This window comes from Gobius niger (assembly GCF_951799975.1).
Source record: "Gobius niger genome assembly, chromosome: 1".
NCBI lineage: Eukaryota > Metazoa > Chordata > Actinopteri > Gobiiformes > Gobiidae > Gobius > Gobius niger.
Genome location: NC_136852.1, coordinates 65,214,210 through 65,241,092, shown reverse-complemented (window position 1 = coordinate 65,241,092; position 26,883 = coordinate 65,214,210). Strand labels below are relative to the sequence as shown.

The 26,883-nt window shown below is 40.2% G+C and overlaps 4 protein-coding genes across 4 annotated transcripts; 3 read left to right on the top strand and 1 right to left on the bottom strand.

The window, feature by feature from the left end:
- Positions 1-713: 713 nt before the first annotated feature.
- On the top strand, positions 714-3,177 carry avp (arginine vasopressin). The gene is made up of 3 exons (XM_079562274.1): positions 714-1,370; positions 2,172-2,376; positions 2,774-3,177. The coding sequence occupies exons 1-3, from the start codon at positions 1,248-1,250 to the stop codon at positions 2,896-2,898; spliced, it is 453 nt and encodes a 150-aa protein (XP_079418400.1). The 5' UTR covers positions 714-1,247; the 3' UTR covers positions 2,899-3,177.
- Positions 3,178-6,939: 3,762 nt separating this feature from the next.
- On the top strand, positions 6,940-8,496 carry ccl27a (chemokine (C-C motif) ligand 27a). The gene is made up of 3 exons (XM_079564660.1): positions 6,940-7,043; positions 7,791-7,908; positions 7,986-8,496. The coding sequence occupies exons 1-3, from the start codon at positions 6,980-6,982 to the stop codon at positions 8,086-8,088; spliced, it is 285 nt and encodes a 94-aa protein (XP_079420786.1). The 5' UTR covers positions 6,940-6,979; the 3' UTR covers positions 8,089-8,496.
- Positions 8,497-17,910: 9,414 nt separating this feature from the next.
- On the top strand, positions 17,911-21,893 carry slc35d2 (solute carrier family 35 member D2). The gene is made up of 12 exons (XM_079566061.1): positions 17,911-18,108; positions 18,196-18,229; positions 18,317-18,403; positions 18,479-18,546; positions 18,606-18,677; positions 18,810-18,878; positions 18,948-19,050; positions 20,644-20,736; positions 20,813-20,880; positions 20,964-21,042; positions 21,534-21,616; positions 21,681-21,893. Exons 1-12 carry the CDS (start codon positions 17,981-17,983, stop codon positions 21,796-21,798), a joined length of 1,002 nt encoding a protein of 333 aa, XP_079422187.1. The 5' UTR covers positions 17,911-17,980; the 3' UTR covers positions 21,799-21,893.
- A 150-nt stretch (positions 21,894-22,043) lies between these two features.
- znf367 (zinc finger protein 367) lies at positions 22,044-26,064 on the bottom strand. Its single transcript, XM_079565874.1, has 5 exons — positions 25,775-26,064; positions 24,903-25,053; positions 24,015-24,134; positions 23,794-23,932; positions 22,044-23,716 (listed from the first exon to the last, which is right to left on the bottom strand). The coding sequence occupies exons 1-5, from the start codon at positions 26,051-26,053 to the stop codon at positions 23,452-23,454; spliced, it is 954 nt and encodes a 317-aa protein (XP_079422000.1). The 5' UTR covers positions 26,054-26,064; the 3' UTR covers positions 22,044-23,451.
- Between the last annotated feature and the right edge of the window lie 819 nt (positions 26,065-26,883).

Below are 26,883 nucleotides of genomic sequence, written 5' to 3'. Positions count from 1 at the left end.
CAGATTATGTTTCTGTGTTCATACGTTTTTTTGCATAATCTGTCCCTATGTTACAAGAATCACCAATATAGGCTTCTAAAAAACAGTCGGTCCTTTTTGCTAATTGTTGGCTATGATTTGTTAGAGACACCTCAGAGCTTTTGTCCATTCTCGACTTCTTAGGTGTAAACACTCTTGTCTGATTTGTTGTCAACACCTTATTTTCCTCAAAGCCGATCTTTTATTTGGCCTCACAGCTAGAAACAGCCTTTCTGATGTTGGTTCCCCTGACAACATTATGCTTTAACGAAGGTCGCGAACCTGTATCCGCCAGAAGTGAGACTTCCCTCTGCAAAAGAAACTACACGACTAATTAACTTGTTTTTTATCATCTTAAAGATGGAGAAACGGTTTATGACTAATTACATGTAATTTTAACTTGAGTACTTACGCCTATTAGTCACTACACTCTCAACCACTGCGCATTGGTTAAAACTTGTTGAGTTGTTTTGGGTGAATTGGCATAATGTTACCTGGGAACAACTTATAAGGAAGTCAAAATGTAATTAGGTGACAAACGTATATGCTGAGCTTCTCGTGTATTGTGAAAAATTGCAATATTCATTTTTTTTTTTAAAGTGCGTGAACACGTTGACAATAAAGAAACCGGTATGGCCTTTTCTTATCATTTATTTTGCCAGATCAAGTAATTGCCCTGGAATAATAGTTGGCCACAGCTGAGACTGCAACAGCACAGTCACAAATGCCACCGTTGCTGATGAACAATTAAGGGAAACATTTTGTACATGCTCAACATGAGAAGCAGGTAATCGGACTCGCTGCAGTTAATTCGATTAGCTGTCCATAAAGTGCAATTAGGCCAGTTATTGTGCCATTTTGACTCGAGCGTTGTTTACGGGCATTATTGTGAAAAGTTATTCAAAATATGGTCTTGAATACTGAAAAAGGCATCTTGTTCTCGCAGAAAGCCCCGCTCTCTTTGCCTTTGTACATTGATTAGATGGCGCGCATCTGATGCAGCGCCATATCTCCCGTGACCTCTTGCGCACACGGACGCGCGCCGGTGGCCTTCGCGAAGCCCCGCGCACGGAACACAACTGGGCGACGCTGACGTCACGTACTTGTTGATAGCTTTGTTGGTTTTGTCCATGAGTTTATAACTGTGAGATCCACGGGAGGATTTCTGTCAGACTTGAGCAACAGGCGGAGGACTCCACAACCAAGACAGAAGAAACCGTAGCAGCAAAATGATGTCTCTCTCCATGTTCCCCCTGGGCGTCCTGGGACTCCTCGCCCTCTCCTCCGCCTGTTACATCCAGAACTGCCCCCGAGGAGGCAAGAGAGCGTTGGCGGACACCAGCCTCAGACAGGTGAGTGTTTTCTAGGAACATTTTAGATTGTAAGGACTGCTACGAGTTTGTATTCTTAAAAGAAAATCCCATGACATTTAACTAGATGTATTGCAGAAAATTGTAGCCTTTCTGCAATAGTTGCCTATGATATTGTTTTGTTCCACGCAAATAAGGCTATTAACCCCTCAAGATTGTTCATAAATGATTCCTTTAAACTGTTTCACTCTTTTTATTTTCAATAAGACAGCAGGGTTAAGGCTTTACTTGTGTTTCCACAATGTTTTACACACATTATGTCAGCAATGAAATGGATAATAGTCTGAATTATACACAATAGATTTTTGTTCTTTTTTTTTTTACAATTAACGAAAGAGCGAGCAAGCAATTTAAATTGTCGGTTGTGGTTTCAACTCATTTTAACACGTTTTCAATATCCAAATTATTCTTAGCATTTTAATAGCACTTTTCACAACTGGCAGGGTCATGGCCACTGTCACTGAAATGGTCGAAAACTCACCTGCAAGTTCATAAAAGTTATACAAATGGTTTATAACTAGATGTACAGTGCTTTTTCCAGTTATCTTTGTTCACAATATACTAGAGATTTTTTTCCCTCTATTATCATATTCCTTCATTTGTTTATTTAATCGAGAGCACTATTACCTCCAGACTTATTACAGGAGCTATTCTGCCTGGAGTCTCCAGGGCCTTTAAGGTTTGGGAAAAGCTCTCAACCTGTTAATGCACCCAGTGGGTTTATTATTTATAACTTTCTTTCTGTTCATTTTGCAAATTAAGGCTAACATGTTTCTTATACAGTGCATGGCGTGTGGTCCCGGAGAAAGAGGCCGCTGTTTCGGCCCCAGTATCTGCTGCGGGGAGGGCCTGGGCTGCCTCATGGGCTCCCCAGAAGCATCTCACTGTACGGAGGAGAACTACCTGCTCACCCCCTGCCAGTCGGGAGGGAGACCCTGTGGATCAGAGGAGGGACGCTGTGCTGCCTCCGGACTCTGCTGTAACTCAGGTAAAGTCCATCATACGATGCTGTACTCTTCATTCTCACTGTCTCCCTCACTGTCTCTGTGACTGCCCCACATGAGAAATTATCACACAATACATGACTGTGGTTTTAACACAATCTTTGATATATGTCTGATAATATATAACTACATGAGAGGTTTAAAATTGCTGTCATTAAACATAGGTTGTATTCAGATCCGTGTGACCACAATATTACATGCATACATATTGTGAGTACTCAGTATTTTGAATTGGCACTATGCCTTTCAGATCTCAAATCTAAATCTAGAACATTGAAACTGCTCAAAATGTAAATATTTTGCGAGCAGTGGCTACACTTTGTAATTTTCCCTTTTAACTCATATCTCTAACCCTTTGTATTGTTGTTTGGTGTTTGTCAGAGAGCTGTGTGCTGGACTCGGACTGCCTAGTAGACTCTAAATCTTCAGAAGGACCCCACGGCTCTCCAGCAGAGATGCTTCTGCGTCTGTTGCACATAGCCAGCAGAACACAGACTGAGTACTGACACTAGAGGGCGCTCTGCTCCTCAAACAACAAACCTACAGCATCCCAGAGCCTTGACCCTGCACCGCCCAAGACACTGAGCCCTGCTGCTGAGATCTCCTGTCAGTGAGGACCACGTCATTACAAGACAACTGCCTTTGTGTGCAATGTGTTAGATATTTTAAGCCGAAAATGGCTGAATGTGTTTTAGGGAAAGCACCCTACACATTTATGTATGTAATATTTTTATTTAATAATACGCAATACTACACGAAGCTATTTCATATACCAATAAAATATGATTGAACATGCGATGTTGCAAGTTTGTTGTCCTTGGTTTCCGTACTACAATACACATATGCTGATTTAAAATTGAAATTCATGAAAATGACAAACTGTAAATAAGTCAGAAAGCTCTTAATGAGGAATGCAACGCTTCATATTTGAATGAACTAGAACTATAGAATCTCAAAAGTACCTTTCGCCGCATAATGGTTTCTGTCTGTGCTGTTTTGTGTGGCAATGGCAAAACCACCCCTGATTTGCATTGTGGTGACAATATTGTGAATCATTCCAAGCGGTTTAAAATCTTTTAAAATTAGGATTCACTCACACAGGTGTGGCCCTGGCTCTGAGCCTGAACTGGAATTTAATAAATAATAGCTCCACTTTAAATAATTGATAGTTAGTAAAGTGCTTTGAAGTTAAACTATGAAGTATCACCAACAGTATTGTAAATATCTAAACATTCATTGAATTAATCTGCCATGAAAGACTTGAAATTTTGGATTATCCTTCAGAGCAATCCCAATGAACAACTGGATAAAAGATCACTTTCCATTAACATGCAGGGGAATGCAGTGCAAAGAGGTATTGGGCACCGGAATTGAGGGTCTTTTGCTCAGTTAGCTTGGCAACGATGTTCACCCAGTAAATGTTACCAGTTCATTCTCCATTATCAACGTGGTGTGATTGTTATGGTGTCAGATGGGGTTTAGAGGCCATTGGCTCAGACTAGCTGCTTTTTTTTTCCAACCTGCCCCAAGGCTGCTCTGAAGAGTGAAATGGAAACTCACGTCAGTGCATACAACATCTTCATGTGCTATTTACCACACTGGTTTCGTTAGACCAATATTCCAGTAGCGTCAGTAAAGGTCATATATGGGCCCAAGATGGAGGGGGATTTTTAAAAAAAAGTGATCCATGATTGAAAGATAATAGTACTGACGTGGGATACATGTTTACTCAACCCGCTTGAGGACATTTTGAGCAATGTGCCGACTTGTACTGTTTGTGAAGAAAGAAGAAAGAGAATACAGCCTGTAAATTGATGGTGATTGATAAGCCGAGTGTTCTGCCAGACAGTTCAGGATTTACTGAAAGTTTGTCTCTCTGCATTACGAGTTCCCGGATCCGACCAGAAAGTTCCCAGAGACCTCAAACATTTTGACAAGTTTTCCCTCTCTGATTTACAGCCAACGAGTGTCAAAAGTTTAATCACTTCCTAAAGTTGTTTTGCCCTTTAGGTTTTCTCTTATTTCATTTCATTACTCTAAGATGGCTAACCTCCAATCATGCTTTACAAGGAGGTTTAAGGCAACAGCAAACACAACTGGGCCATAGTGGTGGAAGTAAGTGGATACTGAGTGCAGGCACCAATGTTGGGGAGAGGAAGCTCTGTCTGGGCTGTATTCAGAGAGCAAGTCCGAGTAGGCCGGATCTTTACCATTGAGTGATTTAAAAACCATGAGGAGGATTAAGTACTCAACTGTACATACGATATGCATGAACCAATAATTCAGAAGGAGGGGTGAAGTAAAGTAGAACTACAGTACATCCTTTCTCAAATACTGGATGTGGCGACAGTAAAATGGCTGCACAATGTTGGAAAAATACCGAGATGTGATTTTCCGGAAATTTTCTTTTAATGTTTTTGCACATTATCCCAGTTGAGACTAAAACTAAATAAACTAAACTACAAACCATATATCAAGTTGTTGACAAAAGATTTTGTAAATCTGAAGTCAGATTATTCAAAACCATTGGATCCTCTTGACTCTTAAGAGCTGAGGTTTCATGATGAACCAGGGCACTTCTTCAGATCTGTGTTTGAACTGTTTTGAAGATCCAGCACTTTTGATTTATCAGACAATGTCATTATACAGTAGCTGGATGTTTGAGGACTCCTGTGTTTGAGGAAGTGACCTGGTTGGTCATAAAATTTCAGACGATCCACTAGTTTTAGTTTTATATTATTTATTTATTAGGTTTTTTGACAGGGACAGAACACATTAATGAACATGTCTGTAAATGTGTCAGTTAAAGCTGCAAAGCTAGTTTTCAACTGTTGTCCCTGAGCAAGGTGTATAATGCCAACAACAATTATAAAACATAAAACAATTTAAAAGTTGAGGCTACATACTTACATAACAGATACATTTCATACATTGATAACATCTGAATGTTCGTTCTGTGACTTGCACAATAGAATAGAGATTTTGGTGCAAGGGCCGGTCATACAGTTCAAACATAGGACATTATAAGGATAAATAAGTACAGTTATTATTTGCAACACCTGTGCAGAGGATCCGGACGCTTGGCTCAGTCCTGCAGGAGATCTGTATAGGGTCTAATGAGCACATCATTGATTGGCATTCTCTTAAAGCCACACCGCGTAGAATTGTATAAATAAAATTGAAATACAAGCATGGACAGATATTTTCATCATTGAAAAATACCCCATAAATGTATAAAGAAACATTTATGAGGCTCACCCCTCCTAAGATATGACTGTAAACTTTACTGGGAGTGGGTACGTCTCCAGCTCGTCTCCATGGAGACGTGACGAAAGGCAGCGGAATTTGAGATTTAAACAGGTTTGTTTTTCATCCAAATCCACTCTTTTATTACACACTGCAGTAATAACATTTTCTGTGTTGAGCTGGTCATTAGGAGCATGTTTTTGTTTTGCTGCATCAGTATAGTCCAAAATGTTACGCAGTGTACCTTTAAAGCGAGAAGGAGCAGCCGCTAACTGAAAGAACAGTCTGGCCAAAGGTGGTATGTCTGAAGGGCACTTCACAGTCTCTTTTTGATTCACCTGACTTTGTAATTATATCTACCTGGATGTTTGAGGTTTGCAAATATATAGGACTGCCTCAAAAAAAGACTGTCCTCGATTTGATTGTGATTGATAGTGCACTCCTATGGTTGATCTCCCCCTCCAAAAAAATATTGAAAACAAGAGCTAATATATCAATTAGAGCCTATCAAAGTTGATACTACAAACCAATGCTTTTGTAAGACGTCATCCCAGAATGCAAGCAAAGAAGACAGACCAATTACTCCTCTGCTGTTTCACACGATCACGACGTGGGAACATTTTTTACTGTTTGCTTAATACAATTAATTGTTACTATTAGTTGTTCCATGTCACGCTTCATTTACTTTCACTTTGACTTGCTTTTGTGTTGACACTAACCATCTCTGGCAAATGAAATCTATAAAACCTCAAAACCCGTTGGGAAGTTTGTTTTGCAAATGACAATATTGCCTAACTTTTACGAGCCCACAAGACATCAGTGCCAACTCCGCACAAAGCCCTGGAAGACACACCTTTGCGAGAAATATGCTTTATGCTCAGGGGTACGGCTCCGAAAAGTCGTCTCTCAGCAGATATCTTTACATTACGCCCAAGTGCCTGACAGTATCTCAACTATATGACTCTTTTATGACCGCTTCCAGTTACCCTCTCACTTTGGGTACCTCAGCTATGACCCCACTTTTGTAACATCTGCCATCAATCAAATGGAGATCAGTTGAGAAGTGCTTATTATTGCACTTGCCAGGGCTTGTCAGTCGCGTGAAAGCTTCTCTTGTCCTGTTTTTACAGCTCCATCTCAGCGGATTACAGCATTGTCAATTACTTTTCTAAGTGTATGCCTGATTTCCTCGAGGATGCTGAACTGGTTTGGCGAAAATAACGTTTGTACCTTTGTGAAGTTGATTGGTGGGTGGTGGTGATGATGAGGAGGAGGCGAGGGGCGGGAGTGGGTGAGTTCTTAAGGAGCTTGGGACCGATCGGATCTAGTTATTCTTGCATCATGGATCTCAAGGCGGTGTTCCTCGGTGTTTGCTTGTGCGCGCTTGCCGTCACCTACAGCCAAGGTGAGAGAAAACTGTCAATTTGCACCCGGGCTTTTGTGGCATGGCAGTCAAGTTTGGAAGGAATTGATTGTAAAATATATTAAACCAAATTTGTATAGGGTGAATTAGAGAGTGAAGGCTCCAATGATTGTACTTAAGAAGGCTACTGTTAAGCAACTTCAACATAATGATGCTCGAGTACTTCTTCAGCAACTTATTTCTGATGAAGAGATACTTTCATTTGACAGACATAGCATAAAAAAACTATTAAAATGCATTACAATTATTAGAATAACATTATGCTGTGTTACAATTTTCCACAGCAATGTTAAGAATATGCATGTTTGAAAATCTATCCACCTTTGTCATAGTAGGTGCATCCGGAGGGAGGTGGGCTACACAAACCTCTTATCTTATCGGAAACTCTATATTTCTTGTGAATGGGGGGGATTATTGTAAATGTTTGCCTGTCAGCTCTTAGAAAAAATGACTTGCAAGAACTAGGTCACAAACTACATTGGTGACTCATTCTTTTGACTTTGAGTGACAACATGCAGCTCAGCAATAGGCCTGTATGGCTGATGGGATTGTCCACCAAATAACACTTCTGTTCATGTTTTCCCAGTCTACTGCTAAATCCTGCACCATTTATTCATAGTCAGTATTATTAAGTATTTGATCTCCGTTCAGTTAGCGACCCATGGTTCTGCTTTTTATGGTTTGGTTTGTTTAGTAGTCATCTAACAACTAACTATCTCCTAAACACAGCTGGTATTCCAAAATGCTGCATATCAACCAAACCTAGCGTCCCACCACGGATCCTGGCCAAGGTTCTGAGATATGAGGTCCAGCAGAGCAACGGAGCCTGTGACATTGCCGCACTTGTGTAAGTGATACAAACGTGCCCCTCGAAATCATATAACATGTATATGTATCGACCTAGTTTCTCATTTCCTTTTCCAGACTTCATGTGAAAGATTTCCGGAAGCCCATTTGCGCCAACCTTAAAGTGATGAACTCGCTATTGCGCATTCAGCAAAGGAGAAGACGCAGCCACCACAAGTGAACACAGCCCACTTGTCCTGCTGTGGCTCATTCAAAGAAAGATCTTCCATAACACTGTGTACTTTATAAAAACAGATCTATATTTTTATATTGTGTTGTCCATGGGGCAGATAAACCCTGACCTGCTCTCACCCATCATGACTAATGTGAAGAAAAGGAATATCTCTGAGTAAAATGCTGAGAAAACATACAACTACTCTTCGAACTGTATTTGATTGATGTGTTCCTTTTAAGGGATTTTTAAAAGACAAATCAAAAGGCATTGTTTTGTATCCTGAATTGTAAAGAGCTTCACTATATGTTTTTATATTTTTTGTTTGCATTGTAAAAAGTATTACACAACACAGCTTCTATGTAATCGCATTACACTGGATTAATGTTGATGTTTTTCTTTGGATTTTCTCATTGTGTGTGCTTGCTGTAAAGCCAGTAAACCTAAATAAACTGGGAAATACACATGATTTACGTCAGTGTCTGATGACATATATAAAAAATGTAATTGAAAATAAAATTAGTTTATCTACATACAGTGGAGAAAAAAAGTATTTGGTCAGTTTCACATAGACATTCTATTGGATTTATTGGATCTATTTGGATTTCCCCACTGTATATATGGTATGATATGGCTGTTTATGAAAGCTGTCCTGTACTGAGAGTTTGTACTGTTTAAAGAGCTGTTTCTTTTTTTCAGATTTGAGATTTGAATGTTTCTGTTTTACGTTGCTAAGGACGACTCCGCACACCCAGGAGGCGACAGGTGCATACAAGGCAGGGCACTTAATGCAAAAATGAACAAAAGCTCAGACATGTCTGAAAGAGTGAGATGGGGTGCGGGAGCTTTAGTGCTCTTGCTGCAGCAAGAAGGTCCCGGGTTCGATTTCCACCTGGACGGGGCCTTTTTGTGTGGAGTTTGCATGTTCTCCCTGTGTCTGCATAGGTTTCCTCCAGGTACTCAGGTTTCCCCTACCACTAAAAACATGTACAATAGGCCAGGATGAACGAATGATGGTGGCGCAGATGTGTGCAGTCGTGACAGCGCTTCTGTCAATCTCCCCCAGGGGAAACTAAAACTACAAAGGAAGCTCACCACCACCGAGTATGGAGTGAATGTAACCGATGTAAAGTGCTGTAAAGTGTGACCAAGTCTGTGAAAGGCGCTATATAAATAAAGCTCTTCTTCTTCTTCTAACCTAATAAATCGTCTAAATCAGTGGTTTTTAACTGGTGCACCCACTGTCATGGCAAGCTGCAAACAATATATGATAATAGATATGATGTATAACGACACAATTTAAATTTTTATTATTTTAGTACTTTAGTATACAATACAAAATCACTATCAACTAGAAATGCAATGGCTGCGCCATTGCGATTGACTGCGGAATTGTGGGAAGCGAATGCAGAAATTGCATAAACTGTTCAAATTGCATAAATTGTTTAATTTGCATAATCTAATCTGCATAAACTGGTAAAATGCATAAAATGTCATGTTGCATAAACTGTATAAACTGCGTAAAATTCATAAATCCTAAATGGCATAAACTCTTAAGTTGCATAAACGGTTTAAAATGCATAAACTGGTTAAATCCCATAAAGTGGTTACTTTGCATAAATTATTAATATTGCATAAACTTTCATATTCCATAAACTGGTCAAACTGTTTAAATGGCCTCAGTGCTTCAATGGCAGAAGCTGCACAAATGGCTGAAAGTCCTGGAGTCTCCCCATTGGCTGGATTCACCCCATACACACCAATGCAAACATTTCAAACTCTCGTATAAAAAAACTGGAAAACTGCAGAAGGCCAATTTTTTCTCAAAACCCACAAGTTGCATAAGCTGAACATGCACAAAGTGCAGAAATTGCATAAAATGCAGAAAAAAGTGCAGAAAAGCATGGATTTGCGGCAGCCCCATTATAAGTCAATGGGAAAAATCTCCGACATTTTGGCCGATTGCGGAAAAACCGTAAGTTGCAGAAGTCCCAAAAGTAATAGCACCCTTCTCCTCAACATGCGGAACATTTTGATGCATAACTTGCATAAATTGCACAAAGCATGAAGGTGCTGAAAGCTCTAGAAAATCGGGAAAAAGATGGAAGAGGAATAATAACTAGAAATGCAATGGCTGCGCCATTGCGATTGACTGCGGAATTGCGGCAAGCGAATGCAGAAATTGCATAAACTGTTTAAATTGCATAATTTGCTTAATTTGCAAAATCTATTTTGCATAAACTGGTAAAATGCATAAAATGTCATGTTGCATAAACTGTATAAACTGCATAAACTGGTTAATTTGCATAAATTGTTAATGTTGCATAAACTTTTAAATTCCATAAACTGGTCAAACTGTTGAAATGGCCTCAGTGCTTGATTGGCAGAAGCTGCACAAATGGCTGAAAGTCCTGGAGTCTCCTGATTGGCTGGATTCCCCCATACACACCAATGCAAACATTTCAAACTCTCGTATAAAAAAACTGGAAAACTGCAGAAGGCCAATTTTTTCTCAAAACCCACAAGTTGCATAAGCTGAACATGCACAAAGTGCAGAAATTGCATAAAATGCAGAAAAAAGTGCAGAAAAGCATGGATTTGCGGCAGCCCCATTATAAGTCAATGGGAAAAATCTCCGACATTTTGGCCGATTGCGGAAAAACCGTAAGTTGCAGAAGTCCCAAAAGTAATAGCACCCTTCTCCTCAACATGCGGAACGTTTTGATGCATAACTTGCATAAATTGCACAAAGCATGAAGGTGCTGAAAGCTCTAGAAAATCGGGAAAAAGATGGAAGAGGAATAATAATAAAGAACATGAAAACCAATAATTGACTGCGGAAGAATTCCGCAGTCAATCAATAAAGAACATGAAAACCAATAATTGACTGCGGAAGAATTCCGCAGTCAATCAACTAGAATTGCAATGGCTGCGCCATTGCGATTGACTGCGGAAATGCGGGAAGCAAATGCAGAAATTGCATAAACTCTTCAAATTGCATAATCAAATTTGCATATACTGGTAAAATGCATAAAATTTCATGTTGCATAAACTGCATAAAGTGGTAAAATGCATGAATGGGTTAATTTGCATAAATTATGTAAATTGCATAAACGCTTTAAAATGCATAAATCCTAAATGGCATAAACTCTTAAGTTGCATAAACGCTTTAAAATGCATAAAGTGGTTAAATCCCATAAAGTGGTTACTTTGCATAAATTATTAATGTTGCATAAACTTTTTATATTCCATAAACTGGTCAAACTGTTGAAATGGCCTCAGTGCTTGATTGGCAGAAGCTGCACAAATGGCTGAAAGTCCTGGGGTCTCCCGATTGGCTGGATTCCCACATACACACCAATGCAAAAATTTCAAACTCCCATATAAAAAAACTGGAAAACTGCAGAAGGCCAATTTTTTCTCACAACCCACAAGTTGCATAAGCTGAACATGCACAAAGTGCAGAAATTGCAGAAAATGCAGAAAAAAGTGCAGAAAAGCATGGATTTGCAGCCGCCCCATTATAAGTCAATGGGAAAAATCTCCGACATTTTGGCCGATTGCGGAAAAACCGTAAATTGCAGAAGTCCCAAAAGTAATAGCACCCTTCTCCTCAACATGCGGAACATTTTGATGCATAACTTGCATAAATTGCACAAAGCATGAAAGTGCTGAAAGCTGGAGAAAATCGGGAAAAAGATGGAAGAGGAATAATAATAAAGAACATGAAAACCAATAATTGACTGCGGAAGAATTCCGCAGTCAATCAATAAAGAACATGAAAACCAATAATTGACTGCGGAAGAATTCCGCAGTCAATCAACTAGAAATGCAATGGCTGCGCCATTGCGATTGACTGCGGAATTGCGGGAAGCGAATGCAGAAATTGCATAAACTGTTCAAATTGCATAAATTGCCTAATTTGCATAATCTAATTTGCATAAACTGGTAAAATGCATAAAATGTCATGTTGCATAAACTGTATAAACTGCATAAAGTGGTAAAATGCATGAATGGGTTAATTTGCATACATTGTGTAAATTGCATAAACTCTTTAAAATTCATAAATCCTAAATGGCATAAACTCTTAAGTTGCATAAACGCTTTAAAATGCATAAAGTGGTTAATTTGCATAAATTGTTAATATTGCATAAACTTTTATATTCCATAAACTGGTCAAACTGTTGAAATGGCCTCAGGGCTTGATTGGCAGAAGCTGCACAAATGTCTGAAAGGCCTGGAGTCTCCCCATTGGCTGGATTCCCCCATACACACCAATGCAAAAATTTGTAACTCTCATACAAAAAAACTGGAACTGCAGAAGGCTAATTTTTTCTCAAAACCCACAAGTTGCAGAAGCTGAACATGCACAAAGTGCAGAAATTGCATAAAATGCAGAAAAAACTGCAGAAAAGCATGGATTTGCGGCAGCCCCATTATAAGTCAATGGGAAAAATCTCCGACATTTTGGCCGATTGCGGAAAAACCGTAAGTTGCAGAAGTCCCAAAAGTAATAGCACCCTTCTCCTCAACATGCGGAACGTTTTGATGCATAACTTGCATAAATTGCACAAAGCATGAAGGTGCTGAAAGCTCTAGAAAATCGGGAAAAAGATGGAAGAGGAATAATAATAATAATTGGTTTTCATGTTCAAAAAGTATGTTTTTAACAACTGACATTATTAATTTTGGCAAAGGCCCATGACACAATTGAAATCGTCCTGTGACTCCGTTCTGGGTCCTGACCCACCATAATTTCCTTAAAAATGAATTCTATAATAATCTATTGATATCATGTTATTAGTTACCACTCCACAGTGATAAGGATAAACTCCACTGAGCGCATATTCTGCAGCGCTAATCCCTGTCACACATCCATACATCATGTGATCATGTCAAGACTGGGGCAAAAGCATGTGCATGCTTTATGGCTATATGACAGAAAATAACCCTGGAGGATATTATGACTCACGCTCAGACGAAGCCATTCTTCATCAGTTTGTTCAGGTAAAATGGGTTTCTCACGTGTGCTCACAGTCTACATGACAAATCACAACCTCTTAAGCCAAATTGATCTGTAAGTCTGATACAGCCGTTCGTAGCTGTGGTCACATGGTCTCGGTAGCAACCACGAACTTAGTGGTGGCGGCCGGAAGTAGATGATGGAGCGTGAGATCGATAGACAGATAGGTGCGTCGTCAGCAGTGATGCGGTCGCTGTATCGGACTGTCGTGGTGAAGAGGGAGCTGAGTCAGGGGCCAAAGCTCTTGATTTACCCTCACCTATGGTCATGAGATCTGGGTAATGACCGAAAGGACAAGATCGCAGATACAGTAGAGACGCTGCTCCTTTATGTCGGAGGGACTATGTCTCTGAGCTGGCCTGGCGTCCTCTCAGCATCCTCCCAGAGCAGCTGCTGGAGGAAGTGTACGTGAATCGGAAGGTCTGGGCATCTCTGCTCAGACTGCTGCCTCCACGACCCAGCTCCGGATAAAGTGGAGGAAAATGGATGGATGGATGACAAATAAAACTACAGTATGTGTGCCAAATCTACATAATTGCTGCTGGATCACATAAAAGTAAGAAATAAAATACTGTGAAAGTTCTTTGACCAGATACAACAAACAAGTATGGTTTGTGGTGAGAAGATCACTCCATCTGCATCAGTGCAATAACTCCATCTAGTGGGAACTAATAGTAACCTGCATGTAGTCATTATTTTATCAGATCTATATTGTTACATCCTTCACTAAAAAACTAAACAAAAACAAAAGAGGAGGGAGATTTTCAATGCAGATTCAAAATGGACTGTGTGTGGCTTAGTCAATGCCGAGCTGGATCTACTGCTGTTGTGCTGTGCTTTTGTTGACTCAAAGCCAAGATATTAAGACATTTTTAAAAAGGAGTATGGTTAAATTTAAGCTCTGGGTATTTCATCAAATAAAGTAAATGTCTCTCTAAAAGAAGATCCCATCCATAATCCTATTTATTAAAGTTATGTTTTTGACAGTAATTATGACAAACCTCTCTGAATGATATTTACACATTCAGAGCATTAGTTAAGAAACTACATTCCCTCCTCAAACAAAAGGAAAAAAAAGAAAAAGAGGGTGCAGCACAGCAGACTTTAAACACTGTTTTGCCAACATGATTACTCAAGCAAGGTAGCTGAGTCCAACAATGTGTAACCGGCAGGCAAACAGGCAGGTCACTTCACAAACAAGACTGCGCAGCACACTAATATTATTGATAAGAGCAATATACAGTGCGTCTCGAAAGTATTCATACACCTTGAACTTTTGCACATTTTGTCATGTTTACAACCCTAAACAACCCTAACAACCCTAACAACCCTAAACATTATTTTTATTTTTTTTACTGAACTTTCACACACAAGTAACCGACAACTGTGAAGTGAAAGCAAAACGATACATGATTCTGTTATTTAAAAAAAAATAGAAAACCGAAAAGTGGGGCGTGCATAAGTATTTGTGGAACCCCCTTTTGCTGTAATAACAGCAGAAAGTCTTTTGGGGTTTGACTCTACAAGATTTGCACATGTAGAGACTGACATTTTAGCCCATTCCTCTTTACAAAACAACTCAAGCTCTGTCACATTAGAAGGAGAACGTTTGTGAACAGCAGTTTTCAGACCTTTCCACAGATTTTCAATAAGATTTAGGTCAGGACTTTGACTGGGCCATTCTAACACATTAATATGTTTTTATTGAACCATTCCATTGTAGATTTAGCTTTATTTAGGGTCATTGTCCTGCTGGAAGGTGAATCTCCGCCCCAGCCTCAGTTCTCTTGCTGACTCCAGCAGGTTTTCCTCCAAAATGTCTCTGTATTTGGCTTCATCCATCTTCCCAACTATTCTTACAATCCCCCCAGTCCCCGCTGAGGAAAAGCAGCCCCACAGCATGATGCTCCCCCCCGTATATTTGACACTGGGGATGGTGCACTCAGGACGATGAGCAGTGTCAGGTTTGCTCGATACATAACGTTTTGCATTTGGGCCAGAAAGTTCAATTTTTGTCTCATCTGACCAAAGTTCCTTCTTCCACATGGAGCTTTGTCCTCCATATGACTTCTAGCAAACTTCAAACGGGATTTCTTATGGCCTCCTTTCAATAATGGCCTTCTTCTTCCACTCGTCCATGAAGGCCAGATTTGTGTAGATTAAGACTTATAGTTGTCCCATGCACAGATTCCCCCAGCTCAGCGGCAGGACTTCACAGCTCCTCCAGAGTTATCTTGGGGCACTTGGTTGCATTTCTTACCAGTGCTCTCCTTGTTCAGTTTGTTAGTTTACGTGAACAGCAGTGTCTTGGTAAGTTGGCAGTGGTGCTATACTCTTTCCATTTCCGAATGATGGATTGAACAGTGCTTTGTGAGATGTTTAAATCTTGGGAAATCTTTGTATAACTTAACGCTGCTTTAAACTTCTCCACAGCTTTATCCCTGACCTCTCTGGTGCTCCTTGGCCCTCATGATGTTGTTCAGTGACCAATACACTCCGAAAACAGCTCTGAGGGCCTAAAAGAACAGCTGAAATTATACTGAGAGTAGATTACACACAGGTGGCCTCTATTTAATGGTTAGGCCAAGGAGTGAACATTCTGGAGTCATTAGGAATGTTATAAAGGCAATTTAATGCACTCAGAAAATGCTGTATGAATACTTATGCACGCCCCACTTTTCACTTTTCTATTTTTTGAAAAATAACAGAATCATGTATCATTTTGCTTTCACTTCACAGTTGTTGGTTACTTGTGTGGGAACGTTCAGTAAAAAAATCAAAATAAAATGTTTATGTTTAGGGTTGTAAACATGACAAAATGTGCAAAAGTCCAAGGTGTATGAATACTTACGAGAGGCACTGTACTTGCTCTATCTACTTGCTCTTAATGCTCTACCATTGTTACAGCCTATTATGAGTACATATTGTAATATAGGCTTATATGATCGAAATACTGTATGTGGAACAGTGACCAATCCCCTGATGAAGAGATTCTGAAATCTCAAAGGGACCTTTCTGGTTAAAGGTTAATAAAAATGAATTAATAAAATATTTAGAGCTCATACGTATTTGTTGTATCCAGATCTGTGTGAGTTTCCTCTGGATTTCTAACCAAACTGAATTAAAATGTACAATAGACAAGTCCTCCACCTATAGGCAGAGGCGGGTAGTATAGTTACATTTACTTAAGTAGGCAACATGTACTTGAGTGGGTGTGCAGAGTCGTCGTTAGCAACGTATTAGGTTAGAACACAAACATTAAAGGGGGGGTATTATGCAAAATTGACTTTTTCAAGCTTTACATCCTGTTATTATGTCATTCCCTCATTAAAAACATGCCTGAAGTGTTGCCTTGGCACATTCACATATTTTTGAGTAATCTGTAAAAACTCTGATGGCAGCCATTTTAGGGATAGGTTTGCCTGAGTCCTCCTAGGAACGCCCCCACCTCCTGGAGACGCCTCCGAGCTTTCGTCACCAGCCGAGTAACCAACCACTGCCCCTCAGCAGAACCCCCTCCCCACTGATGCCACAGACAGTGTGTGGAGGGGGCGTGTCGGAAAGGGTCAGAGGTTCTTAAAGAGACAGAGGCCTATTTCAAGACATTCACTACAGCCATTTTGAGAGAGACATTTTATACAAGGCAGTTATTCTAATTTACTGCATTTACAGACCAACAGAAGGTTTCGTCATCATAGTAGTGTGATATAGACTGGTGCCATGTGACTGAAAAAAGCATAATACCCCCTCTTTAAATCCTCAAATGTGAAAAACAGCACTTTAAATATTCATTTTGATCTAATAAATAAGATCGTCTCGTGCAGCTTATTCTTTTGAATTATTCCGTTTATCCGCACGCCTATTTTCGTCGGCCTTTTATCGGATTTTCTTTGTAAATATCACAATTTCCACATGTTTTATTTTCACGCAATGGCATCAGTCAAAATCAATCAATCAAACTGTTACTCACAGTACGCAAGTAACACTTTCTTCAAGTACTTTTTACTCTTACTTGAGTAATTGTTTGAGTCATTACTTTTTGCTTATAGGTTACTTGATTTCAAATTAACGTTACTCTTATTTGAGTGAATATTTTGGCGGCACGGTAGCGCAGCGGTTAGCGCCTCCGCTTCACAGCTAGAAGGTCCCGGGTTCGACTCCCACCAAGGACGGGGCCTTTCTGTGTGGAGTTTGCATGTTCTCCCCGTGTCTGCGTAGGTTTCCTCCGGGTACTCCGGTTTCCCCTACCACTAAAAACATGTGCAATAGGTGAATCCTCCAGCCAGGTGATTCTGACCATCAGCCTGGCTCCACATCATGGAGATGGGTCCCCGGGCGCGGCACTGCCGTCGACCACTGCTCCTTACGGGTTGCCCCAGTGGCATCGAAGGATGGGTTAAATGCAGAGAACAAATTTCCCTACGGGGACAATAAAGTTAACAAACAAACAAACAAACAAATACTCTACCCGCCTCTGCCTACAGGTACTCCTAAGAAAAAGCCTCGTGTGTTCTCCGTTGCCAGTGGCTGAAAAGGATAGATAAATAGGTCTACAACAAAGGTGACAGAAAAGGTGCACAGAGGGCAAATACAAAGGCAAGGAGAATGAACTAAGCTTTAGGCGATATGAAAATTGTGCTATAACAGTTAAAATGGAAAGCACGATAAACTTGCTTCAAACATGAGGATGTTGTAGTTCCTTTTCTTTAGCGCGGTGGTCCCACGTGTCCTAAAGGGCCAGTGCATAGTTCGTTAGAGGACCGCCCCTTCTCCGGGAGAGGACAGGAAATCTAAATATTACGCGCAGAAAGAGGAATTAGTTCGCTGTCCTGCGTGGAAAGGAAGAGTAATCTTTGGCTGATCGCGGCCCCCTGGACGATGACAACAGAATGCGCCCAGAACAGCGCTCAGCATTCGGGAATGGTGAAGTTGCTGTCCGCTCTATTTTACGCAGTAAGCTCTTTCCTCATAACCGTGGTGAACAAGACCGTGTTGACCAGTTACAGGTGGGTAACAGGTCCACCCTCCGTAACGACTTACCAAAAAGTCATGGGCAATAGTAAGGGTCATGTGACAAGTGTGGCTTTTCGCAGGTTTCCTTCTTACGCTTTCCTTGGAATAGGGCAGGTGGGTGATTCCATGGTGGACAGGTCTGTGCCACCTATAGCCTACTTATACTCGAGTTGTATTTGCAGTTTCTGTCTTCTATTTCAGATGATCACCACTATAGTCGTCCTGTATTTTGCCAAAAAAAGCAGAATTGTCCAATATCAAAACATTGACATAAACATTTGCCGAAAGGTTTGCATATTTTTAAATTCTTCAAGTTGGTTTAAAATGTCCAATAATGTAATGAAACTAATGTTTGGCTTTCAGATGTTCCCGCTGCCATTGTTGTATGTAGGAAACCATTTAACAGGCTTGGGGAGCACAAAGAAACTCAGGTAACCATTGTAGGTTATTTGAGGTGCTTTAGCGTGAAATAAACCTGTTTCTTCTGCAGTTTGCCCATGTTTACAGTATTGAGGAAGTTCACCATACTGATGACAATGATATTAGAAATGTATATATTGAGGTGAGTCAGTTTTGATACCAAACACGGACCATTACATGTTATAACCCAATTATCTGTTTACTACTCGTAGGTAGTAGTAAACGGCCACCATTTATGTACATTTTTTTTTTCCTTTATGTCTTTATTGTTCAGGAAAACGTTTTCCAAATCGCTTGTGTACAGTATAATGACCATAGTCCTTGGTGCTTCGATTGCGGCTAGGTAAATTTGAACAAAGCGTTCACATTGTGTAAATGGAGTGGCCGTTTTTCACCCTTCCTTTTGCCCCAGCTCAGACCTGGCCTTTGACATGGAGGGCTACATCTTCATTCTGCTCAATGACGCTTTCACTGCAGCCAACAATGTGTACATCAAGAAGAAACTTGGAGTGGAGGTACAAGAAAATCCTTATTCAGCTCCTGTTGGGTTGTTATTGTGTCCTTGGGCAAGACTCTTTACTCACTGGTATATGAATGAGTAAGGCTGGGAACCTCTGGGTATCTCATGATTTGATTTGCGATACATGGCTCAGGGGGACAAAAACTTCACGAATATGGCGATGCTACAAAAATAAATATATTACAGATTATAGTACAATACTGCAATACATCACCATTTTTAAGAAACATACTTTTTTAACATGCACATGTACATTGTTACTTTATGCACATGTACATTGTTACTAATATTTCTCAGATTTTACATTTGTTTTTATGTGCACTGTTCCCCTTTTTCAGCATGACACTTTATGGGCCTATTGTTACTTTGGTGTCAGTTGCAGATTGCTTCATTTACATAGGCTACATGTAAACATGAAACCACAGGCCTGTTTCCAAAGAAATACATCAACCACAAGTCAGTCTTATTTCTAATTACTTAAACTATGATTAAAACCAATGTATTAGTGTGACAGTGTTTGGTACACCTAGTGCTTTGTTTTACTGTCTGAATGATTATAATATTCATAATCACAATATATTTAGCACCCAACATGGTGAGAGTGGTGAGCTGTATTAAGATAAGATAAGATGATACTTTATTGATCTCACAGATGGAGAAATTGCATTAGATGAGAGAGCATCCGGCAGCGGCACCCATTCAGTGCGCACCACTCTTTTCCACCCTTTTTTTTAATATATGTATGTTTTTTTTTATTTATATGTATGCAATCAAAATGATCAACATCGTCATTAAAAAGTATCTATATTGTATCGTGACACAAAATATCACGATATTTCGCAAGCTCAATTATTTGTCCCGCCCCTATGAGTGAGACTGTTAAGTACTGTCCTGTGCCCTGATAGCCGGGGCGGACTGGCCATATCTCCATTCTTGAAGAGCACATGAGGTCTGCTGGCTCTAGGGCACATGTGTTAAACACATGGCGACATGATTTAATCCGGGCCCTTGAAGAGCATGAATTTCTAAGTATTTGAGTTTTGGATTTGGGGGAAATAGACTGAAATCCCTGGCAAGTGAGGCCACAAAGTGTAAATAGGCTACTGTATTTATTAGTAGCAGCAGTGCCACAACTGGCAGGACCTAAATACAGCAATTTCTCTATTTTATTTATTTAACAGCTCTGTGACACAGCAATTGCAGAGTAATAAATTGATGTTAACATTAGTTTTAGTGGAAGTGTACGGTTACACTAATTTGGTCCGGGCTTTCAGAGTCCAGAGCCATTTTTTTATCCGCCCCTGCTGATAGCCGAGTGGGTAAGGCTGCTTCACACGTGCACTTCGCTTAATGTCTCTTCCTGTTCTATACCCCTTTAACGTTCCTGTTCTATTCAGTAAATGATGCAACTAGATGTCATAATGGTTTGTAAAATATGTGTGTCCATTACAATGAAGCTGTTTACAATATTACAATACATAGCCTACTACTCGTACAACTATCACTTCTGCAAACACTGCTATAATGCTATTACACTACAGTTTATTATTAGTTATACACCTATTTCACCTGTTTGTATTATTCTTAGGGCCTTGGAAAGTATGGTGTCCTGTTTTATAATGCCCTGATCATCGTCATCCCCACAATTCTGATAAGTGCATTGTCAGGAGACTTGGTTGAGGTATGCTTTTATATAATAATTAATTACATTGAACTGAGGTGTTTCTGTACCTCTTCCACACCATATCTTTGCACAGGCAGTAACATTTCAAGACTGGACACAAGTCACCTTTATCCTCTGTTTCCTTTTATCCTGCGTAATGGGGTATATATACTACTCATTCTTTATTACTTTAATTGAACAGTAATAACTTTTTATACATTTTCTTTTTTGATCTATACTCGAAGGTTTGTGCTGATGTATTCAATAGTCCTCTGCAGCCATTACAACTCCGCACTGACAACAACTGTAGTTGGAGCAATAAAGGTAACATGCTGTAACCGTTTAAAAAAAAAAATATATATAATATATATATAGTATATATATATATATATATATCGTAATTATTGTTGGTAAAACTCAATAAACAACAACATTCTATATGGGGCACTTGTGTAAAAGTACAACTACTTCTGGTCAAATATAAAGTTAAAGTTGCTCTGTCAAATCATTACTTATGTGATAATACTACAGTATTTCCTCTTGAAAATACTCAAGTATTCAAAGTAAAAGTGATTTCAAATAGTGTAGTGAATAATACAAAACTCCTTACTTGTTGTAAGTCAGTGACTTTACATCTGCACAGCACCACCTACTGTTCTGAAGTGTTCATTGTAGGGCCTAAAATGGGACAAAATGTGTGGCCATCAAAAATGCTACTTAAATACAGTACTTAAGTAAACCTTGTACCTCTGATACTTAAATGTAGTGTGGTTCTGCTTTGCAGCTTTTGTTTATATTGGCACTTTTTTTTGCAGAATGTGGCAGTTGCCTACATCGGTATCTTTGTGGGAGGAGACTACGTGTTTTCTTGGACAAACTTTTTAGGCCTCAGTATTTGGTAAACAAGTCAAATTTCAACTGGCTGTACACAGGATGGCACTGATCAGGCTTTTTGTTTCCAGTATGTCTGGTGGACTTTTGTACTCATACCTCGCCTTCAACACAACATCTGAGAGAACAATAGAGGTGAAAATTGATGTAACAGAAAGCCCTCCAGTGCTACATCCTGTCAAGGATTAAGAGGAATCTTCACCACTAGGTGGTGTCATTTTTCTCCATACTGGAGCCATTTTTATGTACAGTGATTCCTTTTAAATAAATGATTTCTATATTGTTATTGTTTAGCTTAATTGAGAGAGGAGAAAAAACCTTAGACTATGGGTTCAGTGAATGTTTATTGAAGACCAACAATCTTAACAGTGTCAGGTTTGTAAATGATGCCTTGTAAGCAAGCAGGATAACTACTGATTCCAACAAAAATGCAGGTTATTGAGAGAAACTAAAAATCAAAGCTTTTGATAAATTGTGCACACTCCATATTCTAACAAACATGTATATATTAATTGCCATAATTTTTTTTATCAAACACAACACAAACTAAGGTTAGAAACACACTATGGATGGGTACAAGAAATCATTTGGTGTCTTGATTATCAACAAATAAATTGTCTTCCAGTTTTACATGGACTTCATGACTTGGCTGTGAACATGCGTCTAAACAAAAATCCCAACAAAGGAGCGAGAGCTGTCTGTCTGAGGGCGGATTTGTACAGTACTGAAGGATGTAGTGTTGCTAAAAAACATAATAGAATCAACACAAATCCACTTGATGCCAAATATGTTTTTCCTTGGATACATCAGCTTAAATCTTAAGTGCAATTTAATCTAAAAATAGATGGGCTTGCAGCTAAGTGCTTATCATGTTAAAACTCATTTGCAATGGTCAGAATATTAGTTTTTGCCAGTTAACAAATGTACAATGCCCTATAAACAAGCTGTTCAAAGCTTTAAATATTGAAAGAAAGTACTGGAAATTGTGCTAAATGCCATTATTGGATCTCTCGGATTACACTCATCAATAAACCAGCTCCACGGACACACTTTGAATCCAACTCTTCCCAGCATAATTAAAGAGCCAACTCAAAAATATCAAAACCACTTTTCCCCCGCAACTTTCATTACAAAAGCTGAGGAGTATCAGTAATCATCTGACAGAATGCAAGTCACATATCCTATGCTTGTGCACACCCTGTATCAATCTGTCCATCTGAGCTTAAACCATATATATACTTAAACTTTCACACACTCTTACACTCACAACATACTTAAAAACTCGTTACCGTCAAAGTGCAAACAAATTAAAACCATAAAACATAGTCTCCTCTTTGGCCTTTAAAAAACGAGAGGAAGACCAACATTCTTCATATGGTCAAATCTACAAAATATAGCAGCCTAAAATAGATAAAATGGAAGCTATTGAATAAGGTGCATTAGCTTGAGCCTTCCTGATGCTCAGTGTTGTCAGTTCATGTTAAGCTTCCCAGCAAAGACTGGTGTTATCACTTATTAATTAGTCTGCGTTCAGATGTTTCTACAGCACTATAAACAGGAAGGCGGATTGGGAGGTGTTTTCTCTTTTTCGGGCAACAGGTTGCGTTCACAATGTTGTAGAGTTAGGTGGAGGAAAGGGCAAAAATAACTCTATGGGCAAATTACTTTTTGAAAGAAGTAAGCCATATGTGATTCTTGTAGCTTTAAATTTGTTCAACCAGGTGGTTTGATGATTGAAATGTTAATTCTACCATAGGCTTATGTCCTGTTCTCCACCTCAGTATCAAACTGTAAACTCTTTCTGCGATGATGTCAGGTGAACGCAACCGCTCGCTGGATGCTTTACGCAGATAGGTTGTTGGCGAGCTCGATTAGTGCCAGAGCCCCGTGGAGACGCTCTCTTTGCTCTTGAAGGCACCGTTTGGCTGCTCCTCCAGGCTGACTGCTCTTCTCCTCCTGCTCCACAATCATCTCGTCATCTTCGTTCTCCTCGTCGGACTGAAGGAACTCCATCGGATCCTGCTGCTCCTGGTCCTCAGCTCTCCCCTTGCCCTGTGCTTTCATTTTGCCGGTGGTGGGAGCCCGTTGTTCTCTGGTTTTCCAATACCTGCCAAAACAAAAGATGTTGTATAACTACTTGAAGACTAGATGGAAATGACTATGTAAAATCATTTGTCAACTTACTTTGCCAGCCACTCTGCCACAGCCTTGTTGTCAACCATATGGGAGCTGCCCTGACCTTCCTTTGGTTCCTCTCTCTTCAGCCGGGAGAAAGGGTGCTTGGGGCAATGGCGATTGGCATGTGTAAATCGATTGGCACACCCTAAAGGGAAAATAATACAATTTCCTTTAATCAGGTGAATACTGAAAAGGGACAACAATACACTTCAAAACTTTAAACATACCCTTCTCAGAACAAACAAAAGGTTTTTCTCCGGTGTGCAGTCGTTGGTGTGTCTTCAGTTGGCCACTCTGAACAAAGGCCTTACCGCAGTTTGGATAATCACACAAGTAAGGTCTCTCTCCTGAAAAAAAGAATAATGATATTGTAATATAATCCTACAACAGTTTCATATACTGTAGTACATTCTTTATTCATTCGATTGGGACTGTGCATGTTCAAGAGGGGGTATTATGCTTTTTTCAATCACACAGCACCAGTCTATAGCACACTACAATGATGGCGAAACCTTCTGTTGGTCTGTAAATGCAGTAAATTAGAATAACTGCCTTGTATAAAATTGCTCTCTCAAAATGGTTGTAGCGAATGTCTTGAAATAGGCCTCTGTCTCTTTAAGAACCTCTGACCCTTTCCGACACGCCCCCTCCACACGCTGACTGTGGCATCAGTGGGGAGGGGGCTCTGCTGAGGAGCAGTGGTTGGTTACTCGGCTGGTGACAAAAGCTCGGAGGCGTCTCCAGGAGGTGGGGGCGTTCCTAGGAGGACTCAGGCAAACCTATCCCTAAAATGGCCGCCATCAGAGTTTTTACAGATTACTCTCAAAAATAGGTGAATGTGCCAAGGCAACACTTCAGGCATGTTTTTAATGAGGGAATGACATGATAACATGATATAAAGCTTGAAAAAGTCAATTTTGCATAATACCCCCCCTTTAAGAAATGCATAAGACAGTCTCATTTATCCTCGCATCGTATTGTACATGTTTTAGATGACGGGGAAACCTACACATGCGCAGAAAAGCCCAACCAGGCCTGGGGATCAAACCTGGGAGTCTTCTGATAATTGTAGCTGTGAGTAAGACAGGTTTCTTGTTGTTCTGGGGACTCCTTACCTGTATGTGTTCTTTTGTGTGCCTGCAGAGACTTCTCGCGGGGAAACACTCTGTTACAGATGTTGCAGCGGATACGGCTCGATGAAGTCTCGCCTTCACTTATCAGCTCCCGAACAGTGTCAGCTCGTGGTCGCCCTCTTCTAATGCCATCCTAGTACATGGAAAATGGTTAGCCCATGACAGAATATCCAAAAATGATGTAAAGTGAAATTAATTGTAAAGTGACGTAGCCTATAGGTGCAATGCCCTGACATTGGAACTCTCAGTCAAGCCTAATCAATATTAAGCTATTACTTATAATGAACAAATGACATTGAAAAATGTTACGGTATAATATGACAGATGGTGTTAAAATATTCAACTGCATTACTTCTAATTCAGCTCAGTCTTTTCAGGCAGGTAGACATTTTGTAATTCACGTGGGCAACATTGTAGCATGTAGCTTCATTATCTATTCCATCCGGTTACATTTGGCGCGCGAGGAAGCGTCACCTCTGAGCAGCTGCTGCAGAACCAGGAAGTATCTGGGTTTAAAATCCATCATGTCGCACCCATATGCGCGGGCGATTTTTTAAAAGGACTCTTACACTTACAGCGATGTCTAAATACTAGCTGTCCTGCAGGTTGCAAGACTCAATGAACAGTTTAGCACAAAGTTAATTTGAGAGGCATGAGATAAGGCATTGCATAATTGTAAGCTCTGCCCGCATAAATGCACTTTATAGATTTGGTAAAGTCAACTTAATGGGCACATACAATGGCCTGGTCCACTTTCAGTTAAGCATAAGCTACGTTGTGCATATTCAATGACCACTAATGCTGTCAAAATTGATACAGATTTTTTTTTTTTTTTAAATAAAATGGTTTTCTACCTTGAACTGGTCCGGAGAGCCAGCCGCGTCTGCCTCCCTCGCCGTCTGGGTCCCAGTAGGAGACGAGGCCCCGCACACAGAGCCAGGGCTCAGAGTCACGTTGTGAGCGTTCTCCCCCCATTTCCAGGGATACACCATGAAGTCACTGAATCCAGGGCTGGTCGGGGTCATCGCTTGCTCTTTCCGAGGCTTGATAGGGGTAGTCTTGATAACCGACACCAGGACTCTTTTGGGTGAGTCGTTGCAGTAAATAACGTGAGGATGCTTGTTATCAGCCATGGTAAAGTTATCAAAAAAAAAAATCCCGTAGCAAGAAAGTAACACAAAAAAAAAGTGTAGAAAGTTAAAAAAACCTCTACAGAGTAAAACAAGTCTCTGCGATGGTAGGAATAGAAGTGTCCCGCTCTTTGTGGAAGCCTATGGAATCAATGTATCCTTCATGTCAAATCAAAGAAAAACTGCTTTTGAGAGTATCCAGTTGCCTTAAACGAGAGAAGCAGGGGTCTCCTTGCCTGCACTACCCCGTGTGCGCCTGTGTGCTGACGGGGGGAACAGTCCCGCGTTGCAAAAGCGCGCCTAGGCGGCTCCTTAACCAATCGACAGCGCGGTTATTGCTCCACATGTCCACAATCACCAATGGCATCAGCTCTACAAACAGCCAACAAATATGACATCAACCACCCCGAAGCCCGGGGCTCTCTGCGCACAGGATTGGCTCATCATCCTGACCAGTCAAATTGAAACCCCCGGCGCGCTCGTTTACAGCTGGCTCCGTGATTGGTTCCAGCATGTGTCAAACCGAGCCTTTAAAGCGGAGGCAGCCAATGGCAGCACAGAGCGGTTACTTTTACGCAGCAGAGGAGCAGATGGCTCTTTTCCCGCGCTGTGCGTCTGTTTATGTTGTTACGTTTTCTGTCAATTTAAAGGGAAAAAGGGGGTGGCGCAAATAAGCCAATCTTCGCGGGTGGAGATATTTGGCACTAAAGCCTACTAGTATACATGTTTTACTTTGTGAGATACTTTTACGTAGCCTAATAAAAATGGCAAAGATAGTTACAATAAAAATCTCTCTATAGCCTATATAAATAAATTATGAGTATGTATGTGTG

Bases quoted from the DNA above. Each gene is read 5' to 3' on its own strand.
- avp (XM_079562274.1), top strand. From the start codon at position 1,248: ATGATGTCTCTCTCCATGTTCCCCCTGGGCGTCCTGGGACTCCTCGCC. The intron at 1,371-2,171 runs GTGAGTGTTTTC...TTTCTTATACAG, and splicing joins CGGACACCAGCCTCAGACAG to TGCATGGCGTGTGGTCCCGG. The intron at 2,377-2,773 runs GTAAAGTCCATC...GGTGTTTGTCAG, and splicing joins CGGACTCTGCTGTAACTCAG to AGAGCTGTGTGCTGGACTCG.
- ccl27a (XM_079564660.1), top strand. From the start codon at position 6,980: ATGGATCTCAAGGCGGTGTTCCTCGGTGTTTGCTTGTGCGCGCTTGCC. The intron at 7,044-7,790 runs GTGAGAGAAAAC...TCCTAAACACAG, and splicing joins TGCCGTCACCTACAGCCAAG to CTGGTATTCCAAAATGCTGC. The intron at 7,909-7,985 runs GTAAGTGATACA...TTCCTTTTCCAG, and splicing joins TGTGACATTGCCGCACTTGT to ACTTCATGTGAAAGATTTCC.
- slc35d2 (XM_079566061.1), top strand. From the start codon at position 17,981: ATGACAACAGAATGCGCCCAGAACAGCGCTCAGCATTCGGGAATGGTG. The intron at 18,678-18,809 runs GTGAGTCAGTTT...TTTATTGTTCAG, and splicing joins TTAGAAATGTATATATTGAG to GAAAACGTTTTCCAAATCGC. The intron at 21,617-21,680 runs GTAAACAAGTCA...TTTTGTTTCCAG, and splicing joins TTTTTAGGCCTCAGTATTTG to TATGTCTGGTGGACTTTTGT.
- znf367 (XM_079565874.1), bottom strand. From the start codon at position 26,053: ATGGCTGATAACAAGCATCCTCACGTTATTTACTGCAACGACTCACCC. The intron at 23,933-24,014 runs GTATGTTTAAAG...TTTTCCCTTTAG, and splicing joins TTTTGTTTGTTCTGAGAAGG to GGTGTGCCAATCGATTTACA. The intron at 23,717-23,793 runs GTAAGTTGACAA...TTGTTTTGGCAG, and splicing joins GTGGCAGAGTGGCTGGCAAA to GTATTGGAAAACCAGAGAAC.